Source organism: Temnothorax longispinosus, chromosome 9, assembly GCF_030848805.1.
Source record: "Temnothorax longispinosus isolate EJ_2023e chromosome 9, Tlon_JGU_v1, whole genome shotgun sequence".
Taxonomy (NCBI): domain Eukaryota; kingdom Metazoa; phylum Arthropoda; class Insecta; order Hymenoptera; family Formicidae; genus Temnothorax; species Temnothorax longispinosus.
This window is the reverse complement of record NC_092366.1, coordinates 19,480,220-19,502,557: the sequence shown is the minus strand read 5'-3', so window position 1 is coordinate 19,502,557 and position 22,338 is coordinate 19,480,220. Positions and strand designations below refer to the sequence as shown.

Sequence of the window (22,338 nt, the reverse complement as noted above, 5' to 3'; positions counted from 1 at the left end):
TTGCATAGACGTAGTATCCCCATCACCCAACACCCCCTGTACGAAAATCGCCGTTTCGAAATCTGCGCATATACGAACAAGCGTACTCCGTTTTATACGTGTTTATTATATAATTAGAATACATAGCAAGCAACTTAGCATATCTCTATCCATAATTTAATTCATTATACATTCAACATATGTAATACTAACGTAGCACAAAGTAACATACGTGGCTTGAAGCTTTCGCGAACTTGCCTAAATCTCCTGTAACGTATACGGATAACACATAGTAAGAAATTATTGCGCTTGGACGTTTGTAATTTCGAATATTATCTCCGTCGTGACAATAACGGGCGAAATGTATATGATTTGTCTTTATTGCAAATAAATGAAATACCACTTGCGAACGTAAAGATCCGCGATATTTCACTTGCTAAATTGAATACTTTGCCAAGTTCTTTTCGTTGCTAAAGTACACGACGTCACTCATAATGTACGTACGACTGTCTTAAACATATACGTATAATCCGGATATTTATGATCGAAGATTACATATACGTTGCTACAGAAGTGACGATTCTATGAAACAAGTCTAAAGTCGCCAATAGATTTGTATTGTCCTGCAGTGCCCATGGACACTATTTTAGTGCACGATTCAACGTTCCTGCGTGATATGAAATTTTTTTTACTAACTTAAAAATATCAAAATCTTTCAGTGTTTGAAAGATTGAAAATGTAACAAGTTTTTATGTCTAATTTGCAATCAAGTTGGCATACTTTGTAAAATACTACATGAATTTCGCAGAAATTATTATACTTCTGCAATTTCATCTTCATCGAAAACAATATTACCGATTACTTACGCTATATATATATATATATATATATATATATATATATATATATATATATAATATATGAACAAATATTTTTACCTATGTTACAATTCTTTCAACATTGATAGGTTCGATTTCGGAAGCGACGTTCGGAAATGGAATAAAGTGGAAAAAAATTGTCAACGTGCTATACTTGTGCTCAAGAAGAGGATTCGTGATAGATAAGTCATTTACGATGTAATGCCATTCACATGATATTTTGTACGAAATTACAGAGTTTATTACGTGCGGTAAATTAAAATCGGTAACTAGGTAAAACTACACGTTCCATTAATAAATACGATTTTTGAGTTTCTCAGCATATATCTTCCACATGGAATTCTCGCAGAATTCTGTTAATCATCACACCAGAAAATTCTCATAACGAGGCAAGATTATACATGAAAAAAAAAAAAAAAAAAAAATTTGTTTTAAATCGAAAAAAAATATTAAAAAAAAAAAGATAAAATTAACTGATCACTCTCAAATCAAGATTGCGACGTACGTACATCGTTCCTATTTTCTCGTCCATCTTTTTCTTTTCTGACTTTTTATTAGGACATGTTGCCTCTTTCAGCTTCTCTACCCTCTATCTGCATTTTCTCGTCTTCTTCCTCAAACTTGGCTCCATCTCAATATGATATCGTCTGGCTATTACATAGATCAAAAGTCATTCGTTACGTGCGTAGGACTAACTGGTGGGCGGAGGTGGCGGCGGTGGTTGCGCCAGTAATGTCGGCAGCGTGTTCAGGTCAATCCCGGGTGGTGCAGGAGTCTGTTGCTGAGGCGGAGGTGGGACCGGGGCAGCCGGTGGCCAGCCACCCATCTGTTGCGGCTGCCAACCACCGGGGAATCCCGGAGGCGGCGCCGTGCCCGGCGGTGGTGGCCGCATCGGTCCCTGCTGACCTTGCTGCCACGGCGGTATGCCCATCCCGGGCGGAGGAATCTGCGTGGGCGGCATTTGACCTGGTGGCGGCGGTTGCGTGTTGCCGGCCATCCATGGCATTAATGGCGGAATGTTGGGCTGCGTAGTGGAACCAGGTGGTGGCGGTGGCGGCTGCATCACTCCTGGCGGCGGCGGCATGCTTACCGGTGGCTGCCATTGCATGTTCATGTTGTTCATCCCTTCGCCTCCTTGGCTCCACGGTGGCGGTGCCATGCCCGGGGGCGGCATCATTGGACCGCCCTGCATCATCTGCGGTGGTGGATGCGCTGGAGCTGCCATTAACGCGCGAGGTGGCTGTTGTCTGAAAAAAAGACAAAATCATCAAATCCAATGTAAATGTAAAAAAGATGGTTGCACGGGGGAAAAATAAGAAAGAAAAAATGTACCTATCAAACAGTCCGGGATAATTGGGATTGGGAGTCTGTCTGTTTTGTCCCGTTTTTGATCTGTCCGGTGGTGGGCCTTCTCCCAATTCTGCCATGAGCGACATGTACTCTTCATCTATTTTAGCTTTATCTCCAGCTTGACCCATTCCCCCCATTCCAGCGGCTGCGGGACCTCCTTGACCGGGTCTCTTTGATCTGCAATCTCGAGCAATATGTCCTGCACCACCACAACTTGAACATACTATGTTGTTGGTCACATTTGGTTTATCAGGGCACTGAAATTCACGCGATATTATATTAGGTACAGAAATAAGAATCATCTTGTATAAAATATTACACAATTTCACAAACCAGCCAAGATTTATGATCCGAAGCTCCACAATTTGTACAACGAGGTCCATCATTCTCGCGTAATGTTCCGTTCAATAAAGCCAACTCGCGTAATTGATTACGACGCAAGTCGTTTTGACCTTCCGGCACTTCCACACCTTGCCGAATAATTTCGTGAATCTGTAAACACGAGTACACGTAATTACATTTTGGTCATTTTATTTACCTATTATATTAAAAAAGAAATGCGATAACGCATACTCGTTCCACGGCTTTCTTCACAGCATCTAAATTGTTTGCGGTAATATATGCATGTAAGGGTTCATCCTCGCCCGGTAAAGGCTGCCCATCTTTCCTGCCAACTTTTCCTTCCTTTACAGAGCCCTTTCCACGAATTATAATCTTTGCCCCAGTTTCCTTTTCCATAGCTAAACACGTTTTGAACAATAAATATATAAAAATTTCAAACTGTATATGCGTTGTGTCAGTTTATCCATAATCTTTTAAATGCATTTTGTAGTACTTACATTTTAGAGTATTTCCACGCGGTCCAATAAGCAAACCAACGAAATTTATATCAGGATGCTCTTCCTGAGGAATCATTACTTTATCATGGACTCGTATTATTGGTGGCCTGGGAAAAAGTAAATATAAATATTAAGAAAATGAATATTTCGTTTAAAAACGTAGCATAAAAAATATATGGTTCATCTCTGTGACTCACTTATAATCTGGTGGTGGCTTGAACTCTGGATTGATTTTAAGGATCTTCTGAATCAAATTATGACGTTCTTCCTCTAATTTACGTCTCGTACGATATTCTCTCGTGTTCAACCGTTTACCATCGCTACTGTAAATAGGCTCGGGAGACGGGGATCTGAAAAATAAAAAGAATAATACCATATCAAGATATAAATTTTCATCAAGATGGTACACTAGCGTACAAGCAACCTGACCCTACTATGACTGTATGAATATATTCAAGTGGGGAAGAACCGTTGATTTAGAGCAGAGAGTTATGCGTATATAGACTCTGATAAATAAGCCATTATGCACGTTTTCTTTTGATACTGATTTTATTTAGCTTCTCTATAAATATACTATCTGAGAAATTTAAAATTTCTTAATAAATGATAAAATTTATGCTGTAAATTTATCTACTGGAAAAAAATATTTTGTATTAAAAATTTTGTCTACAATATATCAGAAAAAAGCTATGTAACTTGAAAAAAAATTTTAAATAATATGCAATACGTTTGCTTCCATAACAGTAATATATAGTAATAGGTGTTAATATTGAGGCTGTAGATCCAGCTGTAGATGTACTAAGGAAGTCATTGCATGACATTGTATCAGTTTGCTTACGTAATCAGTTATGTATTTTTAAAAACTACAACAAGACTGTGTATTATAGAATTTTCCAACAGTGCCAAGGTATCGAAATAAAGAACAGAAAAATTGTCGGTGCCGAATATATAGCATAGCTGTATATTTAGTATTCTATAGTAGGCAACCACTGGAAGACTGCGCGTTTGTGCACGGCAGATATCGGTATGATGTCAGCTGCTAAGACAGATCCTGTGATTATTAAGAAATAATCTTTTGTATTAGTTATAACGTACGTGTGGTATGTCTCACTATATATTAACGGAAACACAATGACATAAAAATAATGGTTCCAGCTAAAATTGGAAAAGTTAAACCTATTGGAATAAATTAATTTATTAGAGAAAAAGTATATGCATTTATTATTTAAGACCTGTACCTGAAAGTAACGTTAAATTCTTTGTTACAATATTACGGTACAAATGAGAATTTCAATAAACTGATATTTTCCTGAAATCTGCTCATTAAGGTTGTAATTAGAAACAGATATTGGCAAGTCGATTAATGATCTTCCTCGTGGCATCAAGATTATTATAACAATTTTAAAATGTGCCGTGCAACGCACGGCAGCCTGAATAAAGGGACGGACAGAATCTCACTCAAGATGACCCATGCATAAAGTTGTAGACCACGAGTGAAATATCGAATAATGAAATGTCTGATTGCTAATATTCCACACTTTTAAACCGCGTGCTAGAAAAAGATTACGATAGGTCATCTCAGAGTTATTCTATGTGTGCAAAAATCTATCTATACAAGACGTATGAACTAGAATACCCACTCTGTTCTCTTTAAACACTGCTACTGACACAGTTCATCGTATCAGTCTCAAATCTCAAATCTCAAATCTATCAAGAGCTCGTGTCTTATTATGCCACACGCGTACGTCTTTTATTTGAAACTTTAAAGATATATGACTCACGAGCACTGCAGCAGTGTTTAATAAAAATGAGATATTAAAAAAGATTGATTAGGGCAAACCAATACTATCAAAATTCATCTTCTGCGTTGCATAGGGGCTTTACGCAAGCCCAACGTTTTCAAATGGACCGTGGTATTCCCACGCCAACTGAACCTTTGAGCCACAAAGATATCTTTTAGGGCTCCTGTGTATTACGGGCTGCTGTATGTTCAGTAGATGGGTATTGTAGGTATGTAATGTTCATTTTTGGTATGTAAGTTTCTTTCAAACCTTTCCTCAGGGTTAAGTGGAATTCCAAGATCTCCAGTGCGTAGCTTCCTGCTGATTTCCTCAATCTGCAGCTGAACTGTAAACCAACGGGTTAGAGGGGGCGGAAACCCCAACAGTTAGATATTGCCAATTTGCCGTATACATTCTATAAAATAAGCATGTCTCTCTCAAGAAAAGTATAAAGGTATCTCGCACATATATTTGAACCTTTATTCCAAAGTCAAAAGCTTGCAATGCTTTGTATGACTTGATCAATGCTCAGTTTGAAAAAGTACTGCAAAGTAACGACACAAGTAAACTTGTGTTATCACGTATCTAAATGAAATATATTAAAAAGTCCATTATGTAGCTCATCTACGTAAACTTGATGGTAATAAAAATGCATCGACGGTCAGATTATAGTTATTCAGCAAACGTGGCACGCCCTCTTGCCAACATTGATGATTTTATACAGTTGTCAAAAAGTCCTGATGCTTACCTCCAAGAATTTTGAATTTTTGATATATACATTATCATACTTACATCATTCATAGCCATCTACTCTTATAACGTAGGTTTTAGAAACTTGAGTACAGAAGCAAAGAACTTGAAACGGTTCCCTAGCCATACGTAATGAAGGAGATATATATTGTTAATGTCGTACAAGAGAAAGAAACTTACAGAGATAAGCCTTCTCCTGGTCGACAGTCAGATTTGTCGGTAGTACTGTAGGCATGCCCGGTATAAATGTTTTGTCATGTTCGCTACCACTCCATCTAGTCTTTTTCCTCTTCTTACGTTCTCCCTCTTTTGATTCTTTCTCCTGTTTACCATCACCTGCGAAGAATCCCATATCCCATCGTTAAACCACAACGGTGTTGTTGAATGTGAATCATTTCTCGCGTTTGTTCACAAAAACTCGAAACAGAAAACGTTGCTTGTGCATTTGCAAAACAGAACGTAGGTTCTTTGTAAAATGAATCAAGGGCAATACGTACGTAATAAAAAAAAAAAAAGAGAAAAGATAAACATCAAGTATAAAGTGGAGAACCCAAGTTGCTTCGCAAATACGCGCAAGAAACGTTTCCCGCTTTCCGCGAGAGGTGGAAGAAAGAAAGAGAGGAAAGAGGACGCAAAGACGCTTACCCTCCGCTTCCCGCTTGCGGCTCGCCGTTACGGCGTTCGCCGTGTTCGCGCTCGGCTGCGTGCCGTTCGCGATCGCGGCACTCACCGCGGCGGCGGCGGCAGCGGCCGCCGCGGCCGCTGCCGCTGCCGCTCCCGAGTTCACGCTCACGGGGTTCTGCTGCTGCTGCTGCTGTTGTTGTTGTTGCTGTTGCTGCGCGTTCTGCAAGTAGCTCGGGTTCAACAGCGACGTGAAATTCCGCGACTGATTCATGACTGCTTGGCGTGGCGACGCCGTCACCCTCGCGTTGTCGTACGCGCCAACGACGTCAACTCCGACCGTTGACTCTCCCGACGGCAGTCGACGCCCAACCGGTCCAACTCCACGAACGACAGGCGAGAGGCGTTTACGATAGCGGGTTTACGCACCGAGAAAATGGCGAGACCCCGCCGATCTACGAGAGGGCCGAGGGCTGAGAGCACCGTTGGCAATGTTGGCATCAACACATCTCCATCCCGACATTCCCGACGTATTGCGGCCGGACGTTATAGGGGCCGCGTATCGTATCACGTATCACCCCCGCCGGCCGCGTTAGCAACGGGCTGATTGGCGCGCTCGCGTCGACCAGCCAATCGCGACTTGGCGACGTGGGGCGCTAGCAGGTGGCGCGGCCGACGGACGACGCACGAATCCAATAGGAAGCGTGGCGTGTTTTCATGTGTAGGACGTTTCTCTCCGTTTCTTCGACCTTGGACCAATCGCGGCCGAGAGCGAGAAGCGAGATTTTTCAAAATGGCAAGCTGCGTTCTCAAGAATATCCTCACTTCCTCAGCTACGATTGGTCGATACTCTCGCCCGACGGAATCGCTCGGGCCGCTCGGACGCGGCGCGATCGCACGTTGGCATGGAGTGGATTGGAGCTTGGAGGCTCCACGTCCAACATTTTTCCAATATTCCAACATTCCAACTTGGAACCGCGTGATGTAACGTGTAAACGCTACGTGCGTACTATGCTGAGGAGTGAGGCAGAGGCATATTGACGCGACGGGGCACGGGGCTATCGGATCAACAGCGGCGGTGAGCGGTGACGGGTGAATCGGTCATCACTACGAGCATGGTGCGCGGCGTGCGCGTACGAGCGTCATGAACGGGATCTCGCCCTCGCGGTCGTAGAGTGTCGACAGTGTCGACAGTGTCGTCTGAGGAGATCGGCGATCGCTTCCTCTCGGTGGCCGGTGGATGGTGGATATGCACCGCTACCGCCGCCTGTCCTGTCTCGCGCGCTGTGCCGTCGACGATGATGCGATGACGAGTAAAACGACGACGACGACGACGACGATGATGCCACGCGACATCGGCGACATTCGCCGACAGTGAGATCGGCGATGCGGATGACAGCAACGACGACGACGACGATGCCGCGAGTGCAGAGCAACGATCGTGCCCGACGTGGAATCTGAATCGTACAACGTACATACGGTGTTGGCACCCTTTTTCGCGTCTCGCGTTCTCTGCGTTTTCCTTCGCCTCTCCACTCTCCGCGCGATCGAGACCTCGCCGTCGAGGCGCCGGCCGGGACGAAGCGGTCCCGGGCGCAATGGCAGCTCACAAGACGGGCGGGCAGAGCGCCCGTAAGAAAGTACAGGTATAATCCATTAATTCCTATAATCCGTCACCTGTCTGCTGACAGGCTTTTGATTCCCGATTCGCCAACAACTTGCCCATCTTCTTGGCTGTTGTCTCACAAAAATGTGCTTTATAATCTTCTTTACTACCCTCTTTGTGCTATGATACGGCATCGTATGAGACGTGTTTGTTTTCTATGCTCAGAATCACCAGCGTGTACACTGATTCTCTGATTCTCTCTCTTGAGATACTAAATTTGTTATCATGTAAAAATTGTCAAGTATATTTGCAACATTTGCGTGCATTCATAAAAGATTGACAGTGACACGATGCAGTGATTTCATTACGTTCTCACAAATCGTCGTCAATGTAAATATAACAACAACAACTATATTAATTTCCTATAAATCATACATAGGTGTCTATGGTTATAAGAGATGAGGTGGAGAAGCAGCACAGGGCAGGCGTCAATTCCTTGCAGTATGATCCAGCTCTGCACAGGCTATATTCCGCTGGTAGGGATAGCATCATAAGGATATGGAATTGCAGGAACATGAAGGAGCCATATATCCAATCTATGGAACATCATACGGATTGGGTTAACGACATAGTGCTATGTTGTAGTGGCAAAAATCGTAAGTGCGCCTTTACACACAATTCTTCGTTGACTTGATAAATTTTTATGTCATCACTTTTACTATTCGAATATATCTCATCTATATAAAATATAACGTATCATCTTCTGGCTTCTCCACGTTCTACCATCAGCTTTTCTACTATTAGCTTTGATTATGTTAATCGTCATCAAATCTGTACAGTTATATCTGCAAGTTCCGACACCACTGTCAAGGTATGGAATGCGCATAAAGGTTTCTGTATGTCCACTCTGCGCACTCATAAGGACTACGTCAAAGCATTAGCGTATGCCAAAGATAGAGAACAAGTTGCTAGTGCAGGTCTGGACAAGTCGATATTTTTGTGGGATGTTAATACATTGACTGCTCTTACTGCGAGCAATAATACAGTCACAAGTATGTACGCCTGACCATATATACATCTCTTTTTGTGCCTCGTAATATGCTTGAAATATCGTGTTGCAGCGTCGTCCCTCAGTGGAAACAAAGACTCTATATACAGCCTTGCTATGAATCAGATTGGCACGATTATCGTGAGTGGTAGCACGGAGAAAGTTCTTCGAGTGTGGGATCCACGATTTTGTAGTAAACTCATGAAACTTCGTGGCCACGCGGACAATATTAAAGCATTAGTTCTGAATAGGGACGGGACGCAGTGCTTATCAGCGAGTTCCGATGGTACTATTAAATTATGGTCACTTGGCCAACAAAGATGTGTGCAAACATTTAGAGTTCACAAAGAAGGCGTATGGGCGTTATTGGTACGTACATGTACACGTATATACGTATACACAAGTTGGCCATCGTTTTACAAACTGCCATACATGGTGCGGTAAACGCTGATGTGTGTTTTAGGCAACGGATAATTTTAGCCATGTGATATCTGGAGGCAGGGATAAGAGAGTTGTAATGACAGAATTAAGTTACGCAGAGAGATATACAGTTATTTGCGAAGAAAAGGCACCTATACTCAAGATGGCTATGACGCCAGATCAATCTAGTATTTGGGTTGCCACCAGCGAATCAACCATTAACAATTGGGTAAATAAAATCTCATAAAAAAATAAAACAACGTTTTATTAAAAAAAAAAAAAGAAGAAAAAACGTAAATTAAAACAAAACGTTTAATTTCAGCCAATAAGCCAAAAAGATTGGCAAGAGTTAGGAATTGGAGATTGTTGCGATACCGCAAGTAATGTATCGGGCAATATTTTAAGGAACATCGAACCTGCACAGAAAATACTGGGTGGTCCTGCTATAAGACATTATAATATATTAAATGATAAAAGACACGTGTTAACAAAGGATACGGAAGAAAATGTTGCGCTGTATGACGTATTAAAGGCATGTAAAATAGAAGATTTAGGCAGAGTCGATTTTGAGCAGGAGTGTAAAAAGAGAAATAAAATGGTGTATGTTCCAAACTGGTTTAACGTCGATCTCAAAACAGGGGTATGCATTTCTTTGACAACGCGGTGCTTTCGAGAACTAGGTCAGTTCTAAACGTTCCTTCATCATTGCAGATGTTAACTATACATTTAGGACAAGACGAAAACGATTGCTTCTCTGCATGGGTTTCCGCCAAAGAGACCGGTTTAGCGGAGAACGATGCTGTAGATCAAAAAGGTGCGTAGCTTTTTCAACAGTGATACTCGTGGCATGGATTCGAGACGTTAATATACTTGATATTTTTAGTAAATTATGGGAACCTCCTGTTGCAAGCGTTACTCGAACACTGGTGGAGACCGTTACACGCTGATGACGAGAATGAGGGTAATGGCAATGATGGAAACGGTCCTATGCACACGAGAGGAGGAAATCCATACTTCTCAGTTCCTAGTCATACACCTGTCATTTTCAGGTATGCGAAGCGTGTTGAGAGTTTCATTGACTAGACTATAGATATTATCATATTATTTTATTTTTCAGCGAAGTGGGAGGTAGGACCATCTACCGACTATTGGTTCGAGATGCCGCGGGAGAAACTGAGGGTGTCCTATTGAACGAGACTGTACCGCCATGGGTGGTGAATATCGTCGTGGATAAGAATCTTCCGCAATTCATTAAAATACCTTTTTATCTTCTTCCACATGCCTCTTCAGGTGTAAAGAGTTTGAAAAAGTATGCCGCGCACCTTCGAATCTCTAAATCGCGCCATGATATACGATACGCGTGAATAATCTTGTGTGTTTATATTTTCAAGGGATCGTTTGATAGCAAATGATTTTATACAAGTGCGTAAAGTGGCCGAACATGTTTACGATAAAGTGCTCGGTGCAGGAAGCGACTCAGGTTCAGTGGCTGGCGGTGGAACGACAGTTTCCAGCGGGTCTCCGGCAGGCGATAGGACCAACACAGATTCCACGGCTGATACGTCTTCGCTGGCCGAGGAAAAAGTTGAACTCTTATGTAACGATCAGGTCTTGGATCCTTCAATGGATTTGAGAACAGTATGTATCAAACTGAATAAACTTTTTGTACGCGTTGAGAGAATGTTTTACGCGTGTGTTTCTCTGTTTCTCAGGTTAGACATTTTATCTGGAAAAGTTCGGCGGATTTAACACTTCATTATCGTCCTGTTAAATAGTTGGGATTAACTACCGTGCATCATGAATCTTTACAGTGTGCCTGGTTTTATACCATGGTAACGTATGCTACGTACACTTTTTTTTTCTTTCTTTCTTCATTGATTTGGTTTAAAATCAAGTCAACATTAATCCGTTTCAGAATAGTGGAAAATACATGGGCTACTTGCAGAATATGGTACCTTGTACCACCTTCTTCTTAGGAAATGATCACCTGGATTTAACGAATGTTTCACGTGACGTTGAAGCGGGAGCGAAAGAAAGCGAGGCGTATTTGGAGTATTAGAGAACATTTAGTTCCAAGGCAATACGGTGTAAAAGTATTAATGTAACGTGCTCACTTTTATACACTTGCATCCTGCGGCCAAATTCACACAACGGGGAGCCGTACTCGATTAATCTGCTTGAGAATATCATGCTTTTTGTACCTGGATATAGAATTTAAAGTGCTTGTTGTCAGCCATATACCGTCTTCCCACCTCAAAAAGTATCAATAAGAACGCAACAAAGAAAAGGGGAATAGACCGCATGGCCGAGAAACGTGTTGGTTCTGTTAGGTCTAATGTGGACCAGGTGATCCTCACAAATGCTTTTTAAATTTCCTTTATTAATTTTATTTTAGCGGTATTTCGTACGCGGTAGGATCGTCTTCTTTTAGTATTGTAATAAAAAGTATTGAATATATTTATTGAGGGTATAAGAAATTATACAATGCGTTTTGTTATTAGCATGCATGCAAAATGTGTACTCCACACCTGCCTTGTTATATTAGAGAGCAAGAAAAACATATACATAAAAGAGAGAGGAGAGATATGTCAATTTATCATTAATCAAATTATATTTGAATAGCCAAATTAGACAAGTTCAATATTTCCTATTGTTCATATAGGAAATAAGAGAATGTATTTGTCTGCAATGTAATAAGATCAAATTCTGTCCTGACCCCGAAGGTAATAAAATAAAAGGTAATAAATGTGGGATATATATGCATGTTTAACACACACCAAAAATTAAATTTTGTAAGATATAAATACCATTGAGATAATATAATTATTATCAAAGAATATATACAGTATTCAACAGAATTTGATCTTTGAAAAGATTTATGATGAATAAAAATGTAGTTGTTTTTAAGTTAACATTCAATTTTTTAAATTATTATAATCTGTACATACGAACACGACTGTGGATACTGTCCATTAATAATAATAGTATGCTGTGTGAATAAAAATTTAACAGATCTTCGTGTGCAAACAACTCAGAGCCAATATTTGCTATTACTGCAAAGAGTTAAATTTAGGAAAGAACGTGTACTAGTTTATAATATGCTCTGTGAGATACAATATTTGTTTGCGTTATTAAAATTGTGCATGCATGAGAACACGTTTATAAATGTAAATATTTCGTTATACTATAAAGTAATCAATATTTATATAAAATATATAATTTAATATAGAAAAGAGCGTGCATCGCGCAGCGATATTTGAATAAAGAACTCTGTTGCTACTTAACGCGCTTAGTACGTTCGTTAAACCACAAATCTTTAAATACGTTCACTGAGAATACTCTCGGCAGCTTCTACAAAAGAAGCGTATACTTTCGCGGGTCCCGGAGTAATCGTCGTCTCATCCCCTGCTCTGTATTTGCCAGTTTGCACCAGAATACCTTTAATCCCAGCTGCTTGCGCACCAGCTACGTCATCTCTTACATCCTACGGACAAAAAAAAAAGAAAATTGTGAGCACAAAAAACGTACAATAATAATACATAGAAAAAGACGATGTCATTTGAAACCGTACATCTCCAATCATTATAGCCTGTGCTGGATCTGTTTCCCCTAAAGCTGCCTTGAAAAATCCTATGGTCGGTTTACCAACAACTTCTGCTTTTACATTACTAGAATACTCTAATCCTTTGATAAACGCCCCAGGACCTAGAGCTAGGCCATCGGGGCGCTTGTAATATCGTCCTTCGTGAATGGCTATGAGGGAAGCACCATTCAAAAGCAATCTAAAATATCGCACATATGTCATACGTTGCTTAAACGATAGAGACGAAAGAGAAGATGTGAGACTAGCAGACTACCTGAATGCTTTGTTCAGCTCGTCATAGTTGAATTTGCTCGGTGCTAAGCCAATCACCACTGCATCAGGCGTATCATCTGTTGCTAAATCTTGGAAATCCTCCATCGCTGCCGGATCAATTAACAGCAAGGGCTTCAATCGCCGAGAGATAATTAATCTCCTCGCCGCCGCAAGAGAACTAAAGATTTCCTCTTTTCGCAACTCAAATCCAAGTTTCGTCAGACGCTCGTACAAATACGTACTCGACTCCTTGGTGGTGTTGGTGACGAATTTAATCGATAGGTTTGCATTTCGTAGCCTGTAACGTGAAAAAATATAAATTCGCGGTTCCAAAGAGTCAAAGGATACGCTTGATACTAAAAACAAATCATAAGAGTTTACTGTTTGATTAATCGCACCACGTAATTCACGAAAAAAACCTTAATTTTTACTGGTTTGATGTCATCGAGATATTTATTAAATAAAAGTAGATATTAACGAAGTCACGAAAAGCTGTCGTTAACAATCAACAGGTTTTTTTTTATTAAAATCAGTCCCGCTAACAATAAGTGAATTTTTATGCAAAACAAGTAGAAATTTAAAATTAAACCGCTCGTTTTCACAGAGCGTGCGCTGTAACCGGTTATTACTTTGTTCAAGTAATAAAACATGAGTATGCAGTTAAATACTAAAAAGAAAAACAAATCTAACCTGCTTAACGCTTGTACGGCACCTGGAATAGCCGTGTTATCGATATGTAACGTTCCGCTAAGGTCTATCAGCACCGTCGTGATTTGTTTAGCCATTATTATCCTTATTACATTAATATAATTTAGTGAAATTTATCATCTTGTGCAGATTTGCTGTTGCGTGTTATCAAAATCATGATGTAAGCTATAGGTTATGTTATAACTTGTGGTTATAATAAGTGTGTTTCTGTTCTTTGCACTTAATGATTTCTGCACTTAAAGCGAGATAACATCACTGGCGGCTGGCGGGAGAAAGAGAAAGAGAAAAGACGAACAAGTACAAAAGGTTCAACTACACTACTGAACTACAAAGTGCAACGTATACGAAGCCCCTCCGCCCCCCGTCACCTGCCTGCAGGCTGCAGGCAATCGACGTCTTCGGCGAACTCGCGGTTGCTTGTTTTCTTATTTATCTAGTCATCGTCGTCGAATGATACATATTTATTACGTGTCTCGACCATTGTACGTATTGTAATTTATTAAATATCACATCTTTTCTCGTCGACTCTCGTACGACTGGAACTTAAATCACCATAAAATAAATCATTCCGGTTAGACGAGGTTAGACACGTGTGAGAAGCACGTGGGTCGGTCAGGGCCGGTAGCGTGGCACATAAGTCGTAAACGTCAGCGAGTATGCCGAGTATGGTTCTGTCCGGGAAACACGACGGTATAAAGCAAGTGCCTTGGTTATCTCCGTAAGTATCTATTGACGAGATGAGATTTTTCGACGGGAGAGGTGGACACGGGACACGGACGAATAATCGATTTGTTGAACCCAAGGGCAGAATGGCACGACGTGTACAGGCAGATTTATTCCAACGACCCGGTCGAGCAAGCAAAGGCCTACGAGGCGCTTTTAGCGTGGAAAGCCAGGTAATGCACAGTTGTGTTACTCACGTGAAGCGTGGAGGTACTGAGATAGCGTTCACAGAGATCCGTGGTATTCACAGGATGCCGAAGCTACCAGTGGGCGTGGACTGCACTCTGTCAATTTTACAAGTGTGCCTCCGCGATCGCGAGTGGACGTCCAAGATCGACAGTGGCGAGCTACCGATGTACTGCGAGAACGACCTGAGCTTGATGTACTCGACCACGATAATGAGATTCTTAAACCACTTTTCCAATATAGGCCATACAAAGCAGACGTCCATGTTTAAGATCGCCAGCCAACTGAAAATCCCAGAGTGGATAGTCAAGTTGAGACATGAGACTGCCCACGGATACGAATTGCCCTCCATTGGAGTGTTAAGGATAGCAATTAATATATTGCTGCATTGGCTGCATGTATGTCTCTATCTCTGTCGCGCAACTACTGTACGCTGTACGCTGTGTTGGGTGTTGTTGTAACGTCTTGTGAAATATTATCTTTTAATTAAGGACGAATATTGGGCACCTGAGGCGCGCACAATGGAAAAATGTTACGTGAAAAAAACTGATGCGTCAGAGGAGGAAGAAGAATCCGAAGCACAGGACTTTACAGATGTGATCGAACTTTGGACAGCTGTTGGTTTATATGTCAACGCTGGTTATAACGTAGTATCGGATTTACCAGAGATACAATTACGGTAATTTTTTATTGCACGTCAGATAACGTGTTCTGTCGGCATTTTTTCCTAGTCTATATGTCCTTGATATGAACGTATATAAGATCTGGTTAAATTAATTTGTCAATATTATTCCTTGCAGGGAAATATTGCAAGATTTACGCACATACATGCTGACTCAGTATAGAAATAAAACTTCAAACAATGACGAGAACGAATATATATCCGTTCACAAAAGAACTATAAAAATTGATAAAGAATATAATTTGCAAACTGCACAAGCACTACTTTTATCTAAGATATCTGTGGATCTAAACGAATCGTCAGGCACACGGCAGGAGAAGAGCGACGCAATTTGTAACGCGTTATGCAAAAATGAAGCTTTCCTACCAAATTTAGATATCATGAGAATTTTTCAACGTAAAGAAAAAAAGAATACTAATTTGAAAAGAAGGATACTGCCGCCCGCGATACTTTTATTCTGGAAAGATATCATTTTCTTATTGCATGAGAAAGAGATGTTAGAGACGCTGCTGTTCAAGTTGCTTAATATCGTAGATCAAGAACGTGAAACGAAAGAAAGAAGAACGCTCGCCGCCTTATGGATAAGTTCCACCTTCTATAGTTTTGTTCAGCTGAACATCGTCCAAGATATTTCTCGTACCATGGAATATGACGTGCAGAAGGCAGATGGAAACGTAGACACAAAGACTTTAAGTCAACGTCTCAAAGAACGCATACACTCTAAACATCCATATTTACGGAATGTCTTGTGGTTAGACATATCAAGTACCATCCCGCACTTTCTTCTTGATATAAAATTTTTATCCAGCCTTTTACTAAATGTCAACGACGTCTCTGCAAGATTGATAGAACCAATTTTAAAGTTGCTTACATCGAAAATAGGTGCGCAAACAAAAAGGCATTTGTTAAATTTACTTCAAATTTATACATTCCAAAAGCATGACAGTGAGGATGACAGCAACACGGATGTTGATAAGATATTTAGTGTCCAAGATCTTAATCCAAGTCCAACAGAAAATGAGGTGCAGATGGATAAAATAAAACGTGCAACTAAAAAGAAGACTGCTCCTTTGTTGGCAGACCAAATAATCCGTAATTCACATTGGAAATCAGCACATGGTATACACTTACAAACGAGTTTTTCGAAGGCTTATATAATAATTTGAAGGATCAATAATACGTTTTTTTAAATATGATTTTCAGATACGTACCAATGGATTGGATGTCCCATTGGATTACTACCGTGGCAGGTAGACTCGTTGAAAAGTATGGAACCACTCAAACTAAATCCATCGAGACACTCTGTTTCGGTTCTGGATTCTCAAATAGTCGCTGGTATTATAAACCGTAAGAACTTGAAAATGCAAAGTCGTATTAAGTGGGATGAAGTATTACGAAAAAAAAGGAGAATAGAGAAGAAACGTAACACGGGTGTCGTGGATGTTATAATGAACAGAGCACTAGAGCGTGCTAAAAACCAGACGTAATGTAGATATGAACGTATTGTCTAATAGGACATTGTCGTCTATTGCTTACGCCAATAAATAAATGTTTGGTATATTTATAATAAAATTTATAACAAAACTGTCTACTTTTGAAACATGTTTATATATCAGCGATAAATATAAAGTTTAATATTAAACATAGAAAAAATAATCTGTAGTACACATACGTCACAGAGAGAAAGTACATAAAAGTATTTCGCTATGCATTTCAATGTATTCGCAAAAAAATTGTAGACCGTGATAACTATATCCACTTTTATTATAAATCTCTTTCCCTGACATATACGTATCACACCATAACAATCAAATATATTAAATTACTCAAGTTATATCTATGTATAAAAGTATTAAGTTCTCTTAGTATCACAACATATCCAAGCACCATCGCTTCGATTTAGGTTGAAGAAAAAAGAATAGAACGGTCGATGTTCAGATCGCTACGCTAAGGGCTACGGTCAACGTGACGCTACAGATGCTTCGAAGCATTCCTCTTCTCTTTTCTTTCAATGAAGAAAGAAAGAGAAGAAGAACGCTCCAAAGCATTTGTAGCGTCACGTTGACCGTAGCCTGAGACATGAATTTTGTAGTTTCATTTGTTTATCGTTGCATAAAATTTAGCTTATACAATTTACATAAACGCATATAATACACATGCTGTCTTTGGTTTTGAAAAAAATTACACTTTCGAAGGAAATAAAAAAACGCTAAGGTACGTATTGTCACTTTTGACATTACTACTTATATTCGACATTTCAGAAAGAAAAGCTAAGTTGATCAGTGGTTTTCGTTTTTCTGAGCACTTGTTGTAAATTTTTGCTGGTTTCTAAACCGAACACATTCAAGGGTAGCCGAGACATTACTGCTATTCTGGAATTAATACGTATACGAAGTGAGAATAGTAGATCAGAGTTGAGATCTGGGATAAAATAAATAATCTTATATTATGTGCTTTGCACACGGCTTACCTTCCACCGGACATATTGTAAAGGAATCTCCAATAGGATGATCTCAAGTTTTGTGGTTCCAGTATAGCTACGTGGAAGAGAAGTGCCGTGCTACAGCAATATAATAAGATGGCGAACCACTTTATTTCAGGTACCATCTCATTTTCCACTGCATCGTTCCACAGCAACTGAAATAGAGAGCCGGTAATGTTACCGGTAATCATAATTTACCATGTATCATGAATATACTAATAGTCAATAGAATGTGTATTAATAGAAATACATAATACCTGTAGTGTCTTCCACATAAAATATAAGGCTATAGTAGTATTAGGATATGCCATAAACGTTACGCTTGCAACAAGTCCAGCAGGAATAGCGTAAATGTGTGAATCTTTGTGGAAGGTTCTTCTCAACATGCATGACACTAACTAGATAAGAAAAGAGAAGGAATGGTAACCAAAAACACGTACGAAAGATCGTACAATATTATTTGATACTACGTCTATAATTTGCAACAAGTATGCAGAGCAAGATAATGTACCCTGTAAAGGCCGGCAAATCCTCCAAGAAACACACCCAGATTTACATTTTCTCTTTGAAAGATGGTGGTTTTTAATAATTTCGGCTTCTGAAGTAATCTTTTAAATTGTAAGATTAGTTTAAGCGCTATTTGCCCGCAAACGCCATAACTGAAGAGCCTAGCACTATCCTTTAAATAAAAGAAAAAAGAGAAGTAGTTTTATATACATCGAAATATATAGAGTATCTATCTAGAATCTAGAATATTTCTATATTTGCTGTTCTCTCACCGCTAAAATGTAATGTGCGCAGCTATGAGGATGTGGACACGAAACATCCTTACTTTGTGCCTTTAAGCTGTTGATGATGTATTTGTATGCCTCAAAAGACTTGTATAGAATACTAAATTTATGCCTTGCAGAACTCGTACGTATACTTGTGCCACTCTGTGCGCCGCCAGTCGTGGTCGTTCTTGAAGATGTTTCAGGATGTAGGTTTTTCTTCGTAAGACGATCAGTTTCTTCATACCGTCCAACAATCATCCTGTTTTTTTTTTAATTCACACATTATAAACACACGATACAGAGATAAACACATCAAGTACACAACGTCGGATATATACCTTAATATTTTATATATCTGATCGTGCTTCGTCGTCTTTGAACGGAAGAAATACAGTAACACAGCTACGCTTACAGCAAAGATATAGACCTCTCCTCTTGGAATAGGCGAGAAATATCCTCGCCACACACCCATTTTGAACAACGTTTCCGTTGCCTAGAAGAAGAAGACGATACGGATAATGTATATTAATAATCGATTTTTTTTTTTTTTTTTTTTTACTGTATACAACATCTACTTACAATGTTCGACACGTAGAGACATAATAACGTACGTCTAGACGCTCTTTCTATCACAATGGCAGTTAGGCTAGATAAAAAGGACGGAAGGAAAGATACAGTCGGCATATAGAAACGTCCAAGCATTCGCCTGAAACACAAATATCACGTATGTCTTTCAGTGCTCATATATTTAATGTTTTTTCTGATAACGCCTTTGTATCGTTCTTGAAAGAGGTACGCGCCAAGTGCTTACACGTGTATTAAACAAGTTTCCCTAGAAATTCTAGTTTTCGTGAGTAACCATATTGATTATTTCTTACCTTAACAAACAAATAAACAACGAATAAGAGAAACCACTCCACGAAAGAAATGCCGTGGACTGAAGGATACCCAATATAGTTTTCTTGATGTCCTCTTTCGACGGTACTTTTCTTCTCATTAAAAATGCAATCTGGAATGACAAGAAAATCAGTTTTCAAAAATTTTATGAATATTTAACTAAACGTATATTTGCATCATCATAACGTATATTTATATTATCGCAACTATACGTCGCGTTAAAAAAGAAACCTGTAAAAAATCATTTCTCAAAGTTAAAATTTCCACTGTTAATTTTTACGATTACGTATCGTTCATAAATATTCAATAAATCTATTTTGCACATTCTTATTTCATTTCCTTCTTATCTATTTCAACCAACATTTTAATTACGAAGGTCGTAGTTTGCACGTATCTGTCGCGCTGACGATAATGGGTCATTTATTTGCATCGTAACGTGTACTTTTTAATGAGTCTTATTAGGGATAATGGGATAGCACTAATTACAGAATATACTTACGAGTAGACTAGAAAATTGACAAACTTATAAATAGACGCAACACGTCACGCGATAACGGAACGAAGGTGAATAATATATCGTACGTTTAAAGTCCGTACGATTATACGATACGAATATGATAATATCAAATGCCGAAGTCTCTTTGGCACAAATCAGGTGCTTGTTCGTGCTTAAAATAATATCTATCGACACGATCGCATATTCTTAAAATGTGAACGAACGCAAAATGTATACAAAAATACACGATGTCACACGCATACAAGTCTCAAGCTTTAACATCTTTCTTTATCGAAACATTATATCGACATACGTTGTGTTCTTCTCGAAATTATATGCTAATTTAATTAAGAGTATTTAACGTGCATTTTTTTAAAACGTTCGTTTATATAGTCAGATGTCTCCTCATGATAATTTATTTTTCGACACTTTTTCTTCGACGGGCTACATAAAGAATGAAAAGAAGCGAGTATATATAAAAAAAAGTAGTTGAAAAAGATGCGACGGTGTCGTACGACGTTCTCAAGGCCTTGGTACAGATTTTCGCGTCTGCAAATGAAAAAGTCAACAATATTCATGACCCGAGGAAACGGACATGAGTTTACGCCTCGTCGATGCAAGGACGAGGTCGACGAGGTGGACGAGGTTAATTATTCTATACTCGCCGTACTCGCTCTGTAATGACTGTACGTGTGACGGCGAAGCAATTTAAACCAAAGAATCATCGACTTGACGACTTTTTTCTCTACATTCCGCGAGGTTTATACTCGTCGAAGGTCGAGCGATCGCCCGCATATTTCGGGACGGGTGCACTGGGATGCACCGAGATGAGTGCGCGTAGGGCACGCGACCGCGACGTAGGTGCATCCACACTCAGCCGCGAGCGCATCAGGGCCATCAGGGCTCGTCGCAGTGCATTCGCACCGGACGAACCCGCGCGTCCACGGGTCACGCCGCGCGCTGAGTGCAAACGCACCGGGAGAGAGAAAGAGAGAGAGAGAAATACAAGTGCGTTGACGCACGTTGACGTACGATGTAAACGGTCGTGTAAATCCTGAGGGATTCCTGCAGGGAGTGCAGACCGAGACCGGCGGTCGCGCTGATGCAGGAGTCCGTCCATGGGTGAACGTACGCCATGCAAGGCGCGTCAGACGAAAACTTGCTGAGTCGCGCGGGCATTTTCACTGCGCGTGACAGCACGTGACCGGAGCAACGCAACGACGACGACGTTAGCGTAACACGCCGCGCGTGATGTCACGATGGTCACGATTATCGTTCGGCGCCGCGACCCGCGACTAAATGCGGCGCATTTGAGGTTTGAGGTCTCTTTCCTTCTCCGCAGTCTCCACTCTCTGCCACTCTCCGCGTCCGTCGCGTCCCGTTGACTCCAGCTGACTTGGCTCGGGAAAATCGGACGAGATACGAGATCACGGAAGAGGCGGCATCTTATCGTCCCCGTGTTGACATCACGTGGTGCCGCGGTCGTTTGGAACTAATCCAAAGGTTATATCACCGACGCTAGAAGGGAAGCGGGGAGAGGGAAAGAGAAAGGAAGAAAGGGTGCTTTTACGCCTTTTAATGGTGGATGAAATGCGCCACGAGGTCACGCGACCGACGCGAGTCACGCGAGATCGACCGACGACCACTCACTTTCGTGTCGACTCACCGAGCGACCGTCGACGACTGACGGTAGTCGGGTAGTGACGGTAACGGGCAACGGGGTCGGGACGGTCGGGTACGGGGTACGGGGTAATAGAGCGGGAGGCGGGAGTGTTACGAGCAGATGCGCTCGTATCATCGCGGCGCTCGCGCTGTACGCTCCACGTACATATCGAGCCGCGCTCGAGGGCTCGAGACTCACTCGAGAGTGTGTATGTGTGTGTCATGTCAGCTGACAGCTGGTCGGCTCACGCACGCGGCACGACGCCGTCGACGCCGTCGACGCCGTCTTTTCCCGCCTCTCCTCGGTCCTTTTCGCTCCGCCTTTACGTCATCTATTTTCCTCTCTCCGCGTCCCTGGCTTATAATAATGCCTAGGTGCACGGTGGCCAAAAGTCTTGGAGACGCGAGTCTGAACGTAGACACTCAAGTCTACAAACGATTTAATCACGCCATTTCATTTAACACGTTGATAAATCAAGTTAAGGCTTGAAGGATTTGATAGATTACGTGCAGAAAAGCGCTACGTATTAAAATTTATTCCGTGAGAACGTAATACCATCCGCTTATCAAGCGGATGGTGAAACATCGCGTTACGTAAAAT

The 22,338-nt window shown here is 40.8% G+C and overlaps 5 protein-coding genes across 6 annotated transcripts; 2 read left to right on the top strand and 3 right to left on the bottom strand.

Moving 5' to 3' along the window:
• Positions 1-86: 86 nt before the first annotated feature.
• Sf1 (uncharacterized) lies at positions 87-6,732 on the bottom strand. Its single transcript, XM_071787766.1, has 9 exons — positions 6,223-6,732; positions 5,758-5,913; positions 5,098-5,173; positions 3,244-3,396; positions 3,047-3,153; positions 2,781-2,947; positions 2,541-2,699; positions 2,190-2,464; positions 87-2,104 (listed from the first exon to the last, which is right to left on the bottom strand). Exons 1-9 carry the CDS (start codon positions 6,470-6,472, stop codon positions 1,549-1,551), a joined length of 1,899 nt encoding a protein of 632 aa, XP_071643867.1. The 5' UTR covers positions 6,473-6,732; the 3' UTR covers positions 87-1,548.
• Positions 6,733-7,075: 343 nt separating this feature from the next.
• On the top strand, positions 7,076-12,556 carry LOC139818804 (WD repeat-containing protein 48). The gene is made up of 12 exons (XM_071787758.1): positions 7,076-7,844; positions 8,244-8,460; positions 8,644-8,856; positions 8,926-9,221; positions 9,316-9,501; positions 9,595-9,912; positions 9,984-10,086; positions 10,156-10,321; positions 10,390-10,581; positions 10,664-10,910; positions 10,985-11,104; positions 11,188-12,556. The coding sequence occupies exons 1-11, from the start codon at positions 7,797-7,799 to the stop codon at positions 11,045-11,047; spliced, it is 2,049 nt and encodes a 682-aa protein (XP_071643859.1). The 5' UTR covers positions 7,076-7,796; the 3' UTR covers positions 11,048-11,104; positions 11,188-12,556.
• Positions 11,695-13,959, bottom strand: LOC139818821 (haloacid dehalogenase-like hydrolase domain-containing protein 2). Its single transcript, XM_071787804.1, has 4 exons — positions 13,819-13,959; positions 13,130-13,426; positions 12,844-13,054; positions 11,695-12,756 (listed from the first exon to the last, which is right to left on the bottom strand). The coding sequence occupies exons 1-4, from the start codon at positions 13,911-13,913 to the stop codon at positions 12,589-12,591; spliced, it is 771 nt and encodes a 256-aa protein (XP_071643905.1). The 5' UTR covers positions 13,914-13,959; the 3' UTR covers positions 11,695-12,588.
• LOC139818806 (ribosomal biogenesis protein LAS1L) lies at positions 13,856-17,186 on the top strand. Of its 2 annotated transcripts, XM_071787765.1 has the most exons (8): positions 13,856-13,996; positions 14,079-14,318; positions 14,413-14,554; positions 14,640-14,732; positions 14,810-15,143; positions 15,237-15,424; positions 15,546-16,546; positions 16,631-17,186. In XM_071787765.1, exons 3-8 carry the CDS (start codon positions 14,493-14,495, stop codon positions 16,912-16,914), a joined length of 1,962 nt encoding a protein of 653 aa, XP_071643866.1. In that variant the 5' UTR covers positions 13,856-13,996; positions 14,079-14,318; positions 14,413-14,492; the 3' UTR covers positions 16,915-17,186. The 2 variants fall into 2 exon arrangements, with proteins under 2 accessions (XP_071643866.1, XP_071643865.1); XM_071787764.1 differs by having other exon boundaries at positions 14,079-14,554.
• On the bottom strand, positions 17,017-21,766 carry LOC139818809 (transmembrane protein 135). The gene is made up of 9 exons (XM_071787772.1): positions 21,108-21,766; positions 19,561-19,691; positions 19,262-19,388; positions 19,021-19,175; positions 18,689-18,941; positions 18,421-18,588; positions 18,167-18,307; positions 17,898-18,064; positions 17,017-17,799 (listed from the first exon to the last, which is right to left on the bottom strand). Exons 1-9 carry the CDS (start codon positions 21,252-21,254, stop codon positions 17,685-17,687), a joined length of 1,404 nt encoding a protein of 467 aa, XP_071643873.1. The 5' UTR covers positions 21,255-21,766; the 3' UTR covers positions 17,017-17,684.
• Between the last annotated feature and the right edge of the window lie 572 nt (positions 21,767-22,338).

Excerpts from the sequence above, each read along its gene's own strand:
- Sf1 (XM_071787766.1), bottom strand. The coding sequence starts at position 6,472 with ATGAATCAGTCGCGGAATTTCACGTCGCTGTTGAACCCGAGCTACTTG. Across the intron at positions 5,174-5,757 it reads CCAGGAGAAGGCTTATCTCT|TTCAGCTGCAGATTGAGGAA; the intron begins GTAAGTTTCTTT and ends GTTGGTTTACAG. Across the intron at positions 2,105-2,189 it reads TATCCCGGACTGTTTGATAG|ACAACAGCCACCTCGCGCGT; the intron begins GTACATTTTTTC and ends TCTTTTTTTCAG.
- LOC139818821 (XM_071787804.1), bottom strand. The coding sequence starts at position 13,913 with ATGGCTAAACAAATCACGACGGTGCTGATAGACCTTAGCGGAACGTTA. Across the intron at positions 13,427-13,818 it reads GCCGTACAAGCGTTAAGCAG|GCTACGAAATGCAAACCTAT; the intron begins GTTAGATTTGTT and ends TTCACGTTACAG. Across the intron at positions 12,757-12,843 it reads AGGCTATAATGATTGGAGAT|GATGTAAGAGATGACGTAGC; the intron begins GTACGGTTTCAA and ends TTTTGTCCGTAG.
- LOC139818809 (XM_071787772.1), bottom strand. The coding sequence starts at position 21,254 with ATGCCCGCGCGACTCAGCAAGTTTTCGTCTGACGCGCCTTGCATGGCG. Across the intron at positions 19,389-19,560 it reads TTGTTTATTTGTTTGTTAAG|GCGAATGCTTGGACGTTTCT; the intron begins GTAAGAAATAAT and ends TTTGTGTTTCAG. Across the intron at positions 18,308-18,420 it reads GATTTGCCGGCCTTTACAGG|TTAGTGTCATGCATGTTGAG; the intron begins GTACATTATCTT and ends TTTCTTATCTAG.
- LOC139818804 (XM_071787758.1), top strand. The coding sequence starts at position 7,797 with ATGGCAGCTCACAAGACGGGCGGGCAGAGCGCCCGTAAGAAAGTACAG. Across the intron at positions 9,502-9,594 it reads AATCAACCATTAACAATTGG|CCAATAAGCCAAAAAGATTG; the intron begins GTAAATAAAATC and ends GTTTAATTTCAG. Across the intron at positions 10,322-10,389 it reads CATACACCTGTCATTTTCAG|CGAAGTGGGAGGTAGGACCA; the intron begins GTATGCGAAGCG and ends TTTATTTTTCAG.
- LOC139818806 (XM_071787765.1), top strand. The coding sequence starts at position 14,493 with ATGCCGAGTATGGTTCTGTCCGGGAAACACGACGGTATAAAGCAAGTG. Across the intron at positions 14,555-14,639 it reads CAAGTGCCTTGGTTATCTCC|GGCAGAATGGCACGACGTGT; the intron begins GTAAGTATCTAT and ends GTTGAACCCAAG. Across the intron at positions 15,144-15,236 it reads TATTGCTGCATTGGCTGCAT|GACGAATATTGGGCACCTGA; the intron begins GTATGTCTCTAT and ends CTTTTAATTAAG.